The sequence below is a fragment of the Vombatus ursinus genome, unplaced genomic scaffold (assembly GCF_900497805.2).
Source record: "Vombatus ursinus unplaced genomic scaffold, bare-nosed wombat genome assembly UNPS02014793.1, whole genome shotgun sequence".
Taxonomy (NCBI): Eukaryota; Metazoa; Chordata; class Mammalia; order Diprotodontia; family Vombatidae; genus Vombatus; species Vombatus ursinus.
Genome location: NW_020954571.1, coordinates 7065810 through 7073922, shown reverse-complemented (window position 1 = coordinate 7073922; position 8113 = coordinate 7065810). Strand labels below are relative to the sequence as shown.

Below are 8113 nucleotides of genomic sequence, written 5' to 3'. Positions count from 1 at the left end.
AACCCCAATTGCCTAAAAAAAAAAAATCTAAAAATAAAAAAAAAAGAAAAATATAACCACTACTATTTCTGGGGGTAGCAAGGGAAGTAGTATCTCAATGAGGGCCATCAGACTGAAAGAGAAAGGTTAAAAAAAAAAGAAAAAGTTTTAAAATTAATGAAAATTTGTTAATTATGGAGCCGGCAATACAGAGGGCACAGTGGAAGGGTAAGCAGCTCTAAAGTAGGACACTGCAGGAGTAAGGCTAAAGCAGAAATAAATCAAGGATGGAGAATGGGGCAGATGAGGATTTAGAATCACCGGGATAGACTATAAGGAGATGGGAAAATGTTTACTATTGAGCAGAATCCAGGTAGATTATCAATGGTTGGAGAGAGGTACAAAGTTCCATTATCTGAGGCCCTCCTTGGAGGTTCAGCTTGATAGCAACGTCTGCCTGTCCTGAGACCCAAGAAAGCTGCACCTCCCAAACAAGATGATTTGTTGGTTGTTCCAGAGAAGGCTGTAGGGGGCAGGAGATGGAAGAAATCTTAGCCTCAAAAGGTTGTATGGCATAGGAGTTAGTCCTGGGACAAGGCCCCAGTGGTGTAAAAGGTAGGCAGTGAGCATCGCCTGCCACCTCCCTCCCCATTCCCCACCTCTCCATGTATCAGATCACATGGCAGCTTGGGAGGCCAGCAGGAGTGCTAGAGACCCCTGTCACGTGGCCTCATGGCGGAGCTAAACACTTAATGCAGGATCCCTTGGCAACATCAGTCAGAAGCTCCCCTATTAGAAGCTATCATCCAAGGCAAAACCCAAGCAAGGTTACAGTGGAAAGGGGATGAAGTGGATAGAGTATAAGCAACAGTGTGGTATTAGCTAGGATGTTTTGTTTCCTGAATGTATGGTTAGGCTGAATACTTTTAGGCAGCCGTAGATCTCCTTATGAAGCTTTGAACTATTCCAAGATTCAATATAATCAGCACAATGTCATTTACAAGAATATCTGGAAGATTCTAAATTTATAAGAAATCCTTTTACATTTGAACTCTGCCCTGGTAATCCAGGAGCAAACACTTTTGATGAGCATATCTATATTGTTCATGTAATTGCTACTGAAAACCTGAGGATCATCAATCAAATCAAATAAATAAGTATTTATTAAGCACCTATTAAGCATGTGCCTAGTAGGTGCAGGGGATGCAACAGAGGTTAAACAGTCCCTGCCCACAAGGAGCTTACATTCTATCAGGGGAAACAATATGTACACATATAGGTGTATGTTGGCTTAATTTGGTCTCACACCAAGTTTTCTTCAAATGTGTTTTTCCCTCTACTGCCGAGTTCATACCATTCATAATCTCCTACCCTCCTCCTCCTCAAGATAATGCAAAATAAATTTACATTCCATATTGACACTGCTCTCAGTTGCCATGTCTCTCTGCTCCACAAGGACAGTGTTTGCTGACCATGGTACTTTCTGTGCTCTTTTAGCCTTGTAGTTGTGGCAGTTCATTTTTATTGGTTAAACTCACATGGAAAATGGTCACAGTCCATATTAATGTCTTTTCCTTTATCCAGTTCCTATTTTTACCAGTCAGTAGCTTTTTTGAATAAGCCAAGTTGAAAATGTTGCAGTGGCACATATTTTCTTCTCATCTTGATCTTTTCTTCTAATTTGGTCCATTTTGACCTTTAGTGGATAAAGAGTCAATGCTCTGACTACAAAGAAAAAGCTGACTGGAAACCAATTCCTATATTAGTAACCAATCATTTCCTGTCTATTAAGGATAGGATCTAGAGACTGGACCTGTAATTTTATTAGTTTAGGAAATTTCCTCCACCAATAAAAATTAGAATCTTCTTTGCAAATTAGTCTGATATCTGCCTAGAGCACTGAGTGGTTAAATGATTTGCCCAGTCACACTGCTGGTATTGTCAGAGATAGTACTTAAAACTATGTCTTCCTGGTTTTGAGGCCAGCTCTCTCTGCTATGCTATATTGACTCTCATCTATTAAATTTATCAAATTACACTTTTGTGATGTTCAGTGTTCACCATGGCTAATATCTCCAAATTCTCTTCTTAAGCTATTCGTGTTAGATAGGCTTGAGGTTTCTGTATAGCCTTTGGACTCACATTTCCTAATTTGGAACCATCATTTCCAATGTATTTTTTACCATTCACTCCATGCTCACCTTTGCATTGAAATTGTTAAAGTATTAAAAATGTTGACTTAGTTCGGAGAATATTGTTGAATTCTTTATAGATTTTCTCTACCTCATCACCCAGTGCAAAAAAATAATACATAAGCTGCAATGGTCTTTATGGTGGTCTTTTTTGTATTTATCATGAGCACTACAAGGCAAGATAATAACGTGACCCATGAAATGATGTTTCTTGTTGCCTTTGAGTACCCAATGAAACAGAATCCTCAAAAGTCCAACTCCAAAATCTCACAGTGAGATGGAGGTGAGGGTACCCTAAATTCTCAAAGGCTACACCACTACGGAGGTACTATCAAGGTACAAAGGCTTTGAATATGGTGCTAGCAACATAATGTGTGTTGTTCACCCTAGCTAAATAAATATACCCTTATCACAAGTAGACTGATTACTAGTGGGTTAATTGACTATGGCAACACATGAAACAAAGAAAAATACAAAATAGTCTTCAGTCCTGGGGACCACCACACTACTGTATCTGTTGTAAAGTGGTGGAAAGGTGCTGAAATGTCTCAGTGATCCAATAATTTTGGACTGTATTAATAGTAATTTAAGTTTTTGTACCCTAAATGTGATTCTTGTCCAACCAATTAGCAGTAAAACTACTGAAAGGACTGAACTACATCAATATTGACATTCTCGCTATAAATGAAACCAGAAAATATAATGAAGTTACAAGTAACTGGAAGAACTGCTCATAGGTTCTTGTAATGCCATTTCCACTCCCTCCACTCCTGCCAAAGGGGGGGAGAAAGAGTTGATGGAGTTAGTTTCTAATAGGATGTGCAAAGAAATTAACTTCCCCAGACTATCTCTGAGCCTCTTGGTTGTTATCTAGAAAATAGATGGTAATGAGGTAGAAAAGAAAACGCAATAGATTTGGAGCCAAGAGACATGGATTCAAGTGCTGGCTCTGTTTCGTGACCTTGGGCAATTTAACCTTTCTCAACTTCAATTTTATCCTCTGTAAAATGAGAGGGTTGAACCATATGACCCCTAAACTCCCTTCCAGCTCTGACGTACTGTGTTTGTGCTTGGTAAGTCAAAAGTAAAGAAAAATATAAAGCATGTGAAAAATACAAAAATTATACTTGCAAGAGGCTGGGCATTTTGGTTAAATGTCAAGGAAAGGAGAAAGAAAAGTTTTATTTCTCCACCTTCACATAAACTCACCAACTACTATTCAACAAAATAATTCATTGCTTGCCATGTCCAGAATGGCTAGGTTAATCCCCAAACTAAAGTGGCTTAAAATCATTTTGCTGAACAGAAAGCCAAATGAAGATTCAATTTACTTATCTGATACATGGCCATTCTGCTAAAAGAATCTCTTTTAGTATATAATTTCATTCATCAGAAGAATTATGCACAAGCTGCTCATTAACTTTAGCTCTCCTACTGGTAGCAACATAACCAATGTGGAAAGGGAATAGTTAGAACAAATCTAAGCTTTACAACATGGTACCTAAAGTCTATTTGAATAAGTGAATTGGCTCAAAGTACAGATGCCATTTATTCTATAGGCAAAATGTCCTCATTATCCTTTTATCTATTTTTCATTTTTTGGATATGTCTTGTTTAACATCATTGTCTTTTCCGATATACTCCTTTTAATGCCATAGAACTCTCACTTATATCTTTATTATTTCTGTAGTATTTATATCATTAGTCTCCAGGAAGGAGACATTGCTATTTATTAACTGGAAAACAAAGGAACATAATCAGTATGAGTGCATACACTCAACTGAAAACACCTATTTGTAGAGCAATTGAGCATATGGCAATAAATCCTAAATTTTGGGGAAAAGTTCATTCACAATCCACATGTAAACATAAAGAGAGATGAGGAGGACTAACCAAGCCCAAAACAAAGATGTTGCACTATTTCATTTGAAATCTTAGAAATCTTTCATATTTCCTCTCTTCATCCCTTCTTAGTCAAGTTCACTGGCAGCAAGAAGCCCAGACTGAAAGCACTAACACACATTTACACACACACAAAAAAAAAAGATGTTGGGACTTACAAATTCATAAAATTCCCTGACAAAGATGTATAATAAAAGCTGTTATCTAATGTTGTGAAACCCACACAATGGGTGTACTTGTCTCCTGCCGCCCCCAACCTGAATCCTATTGCCATTCTTCCTTTGGTCCATAGGCAAAAGAGACACATTCTGAATATGTAGGCACCATAAGATCAAAGAAGCTGCTACTGTTAGAGGTACTTTCATTCCACAACTTACTTAGATATCTGGAAACCAACATGAAAGATGCATGCAATATCAAGAGGAATTGCACTGCCAATTTGGAAAAATGCAACAGAGTGGCTTAAGAATTAAACATGGCCCATGAGATGACTGCAAACATTCTGCACAGGAAGATTTTTTCAAGAAGCCCAAATATAGAACTTGTCCTTTTTGCTTAAAGTGCAGGTAGTAGTGCAAAATTTCAAATGTAATAGGAAAAATTCCTCTCTTTTCTACACTCTCTCAATACCCCTCTATTTTTAGAAATACGTTTGTGAAGAAACACTTTAAACAATTGTTCCATTTTTTTCGCTACTAATGTAATTTACTTATTATTGTACCTTAAAGTATGGATGTATATGTGTGTGTATGTATATACATATGTACGTAAGTATGTATATATAAATCTGTGGCCTAAATCAGGTAGTTTTTTCTTAACTTTCTTAAAAGAATCATTCCCTGCACCAAGGCTTTCCCCCACAAGGTGCCTCTTTACAATTATGATAAAAATAATGTGGGTGTTTTCCTCATAAAACTTTGATAACTCATTCTAAGTAGGCCTTTGTTTAGAAGAAATTCCCATAACAGAAAGGAAGGAAAATGAAACCAAGGGGGAGCACAAAGTTAAAAACCTGCTTAAATAAAAGAAATCTTTTTTTTTTTTTTTTTTGGTGAGGCAATTGGGGTTAAGTGACTTGCCCAGGGTCACACAGCTAGTAAATGTTATGTGTCTGAGGCCGCATTTGAACCTTTGCTTTTACTTTCTGCACCATCACAGAAACCAAAATAGCAGTATACATTCATCAAAATTATACAGTTTTTAAAAAATGTGGGAAATTTGCCAGCTCTTCCAAACCCCCAATCACCTTATAAACTATTCCAGTTAGAAGGAGGGAAGTATTCAGTTTCTTTTTATTTCTCTTGTGGTTTTTAACAATGTTCTGAGATCATCCACTTCTACCATTTATTCCCTGTTTAAAGCATTACCTTCAATCTATACTATCTCACTGCTTCGAGGATAGTTGTGTAATACTGCCAAGAAAGAGAAAATTTGGGGTGGTTATGGGTTTAGTAAAAACAGGTGGATGAGCCCTTGTAGAAACCAAACATCTTGTGCAAAAGAGCCTTGTTTAAAAATGTACAAGATAAGCAGAATTCCATATAAACCAAATGCTTTCCCCAAAGCTTCCCCATGAGGCCAGTCAGCTTTTAAAATAGAACTAGAGACATCTGACCCACTATCACCAACTCAGCTTTTTCCAAACAACTTATGTTGTGAAAGAAATCAGGCTTACGACAGCACTAGAGGTGCCCCTCCCCTTGACCCCCACTTTTAAAGATGAGTTTGCTCTGCTGAAAAGTGATCAAACATTTTGGGCTAGGGAGAAAGAAAAGGCAAAAAATCAACTAGATTAAATCTTAAAAAGGTTTTGTTGTTTCCTATACAAATGTACATCTCTACATTTACAATATTTGTCCAAGTCTGGTTTCCTTTTCTAAAAAGGAAGAACAACAGAACAACATTTCATTTATCTGGCTCTAAGGATACTATCATTAATGCACAAAGGTCCTCTGAAATCCGAGACAGAAAAACATACTCATTTGTAAAGATTACCAATAGAAAATAAGTTTAAATGAGAGTATACAATCTTCCATGTTCTGGGGGAAATGAATGGCCCCAAATTTAAAAATAAATTTAACATCTCTATTCTTATTAACTGAGCACCCAAAGCTGCATTTCTTATAATAAATATTTTTTTTTGGTAAATGTTGCCTGTCACTGAGACTCAAGACCTCAGCTATGAAAGTTTTTTTCTTTTTGAATCATTGTCCTGGTGTTCTTTTCTCCTCCTGTCCAAGCAATAGTCCCTGTCTAAATGATAGTCTTTTCTATACCCATGGTTTTCTTGTTGTCCTTCTCTAGAAGATGTCACTTCTCTTCCATAGCCAGACCCTTCCTCTTCACTGGCTTTTCTTTTCATTGTGTGCATGGAGGTACTTGCAGAGGGAGCTTCAAGTTGTGCTGTAAGGTTGCAACTGTTGGAAGCTGTTCCTTTTGAAAAAAGGTGCTGTATGATATTACTGGGGGGGTCCTGGTGAGTTAAAGGAAGGCCAGGTTCACATGAAGGTGCTGTCACTCTTGGATGCTGGCTACTGGATGGTTGTGTATCACTTGGGAACTTCTCAGTGGCATCACGCTCATTTCTCTTGGCTAGTCTTGGGTCCCGGACAACAGGTACTTCAGTAGCTTTTGTAACAACTGCAGCTTCCCTGCAGTCAAGGGGTTGAATGTCAGCGGGTAACAAGGAAGTGCTGCTGCGCCGTGGAGAAGCAACAGAAGTGGTCTTAGAAATACCATTGTCAGGTTTATTCATCACTTCTTTTGGCTTATTGATGGGTAAGCTATTCTGGGATCTAGTGACTTCTGGCATTACAGTAGGAGGGTGTGGTAGGGTTCGCTGTGGCACAGATTTGAGTTTCAAAATTTTCACTGCATCACACTTATAATTCCTGACACAGGTCCTAATAATGGCACCTCGTTTCTGAGCATCTTGAATCAGCTCATTCCAATGATGGTTTTCCTTGAAATAAAAGAAGAAAAATGATTACAAAATAAAAACACCTAAACATGGACTGTGTGTATGATTATAGCTTCCATTTCTTAATACATCTAAATAAATTTCTATGACAGTTATAGAGGCAACGATGAAAGAGAACCCTTGGATTACCACCTAGTAACCCTTGGATACCACCTAGAAATAAGGCTATGTCTCATTTGATCCTTAGATGCATGCTATAAAGTCACAGGATAGCAAGGAATCTAGAAGTCATAGTGGGCCAGCTAGTATCTGATCTCAAACTGTTTACAAAGCAGTAAACATCAAAATTATTTAGTACTGGTTAAAAAAACAGAAAATCTGATCAATAGAACAGATTAGATAACAAGACCCAGAAGCAATCAAACATAGTAGCATAGTCTTTAATAGACGCAAGGACACCAAATACTGGGAGGGATAAGGACTATCTACTGACAAATACTACTGGGAAAACTGGAAAACTATTTGGCAGAAATTAAATTTAGACCAACTTCTCACACCATATACCATAATAACCTTTAAATGAATACAAAACCTAAATATGAAATGCGAGGAGACGGGAAGGAGATATCTTTCATAATTATGTGGAAAAGGAGAGTCCTTAAACAAACAATGGTTAAAAGTTAAAATCTTCCTAAAGTGCAGTTCTGACATGTCATTCTCCTACTCAACAAACTCTAGTGCTTTCTTATCATCTTTAGGATCAAATATAGAATTCTCTGTTTGGCATTCAAAACTCTCTATAACCTGGTCCCTTCTTACCACCTCTTCCCTTCTCTACCTGCTCTTCCTCCCACCATACACACTCTGATCCAGCTATACTGGTCTCCTTGTACAAAAAACTACACCTACTGACTTGGGGCATCTTCACTGGCTGTCTGGAATGCTCTCCCTCTTGGCTTCCCTGGCTTCCTTCAAGTCCTAGCTAAAACCACACCTTCAACAGGAAGCCTCTCTTGATACCCATTAATTCTAGTGCCTTCCCTCTATTAACTATTTCAGATTTACCCTTTATATAGCTTGTGTGTACATAGTTATGAGCTCCTTGAGAGCAGGGATTGTC

General features: G+C 37.8%; 1 protein-coding gene across 3 annotated transcripts in view; it reads right to left on the bottom strand.

Moving 5' to 3' along the window:
- Positions 1-1119: 1119 nt before the first annotated feature.
- SETX (senataxin) overlaps positions 1120-8113 on the bottom strand; it is a 92512-nt gene continuing 85518 nt past the window's right edge. For all 3 annotated transcript variants that reach the window (XM_027869290.1, XM_027869291.1, XM_027869289.1), the window contains exon 25: positions 1120-7035. In XM_027869290.1, coding sequence (XP_027725091.1) covers positions 6253-7035 — 783 coding nt within the window. In that variant the 3' untranslated portion in view covers positions 1120-6252. The remainder of the gene's footprint in view (positions 7036-8113) is intronic.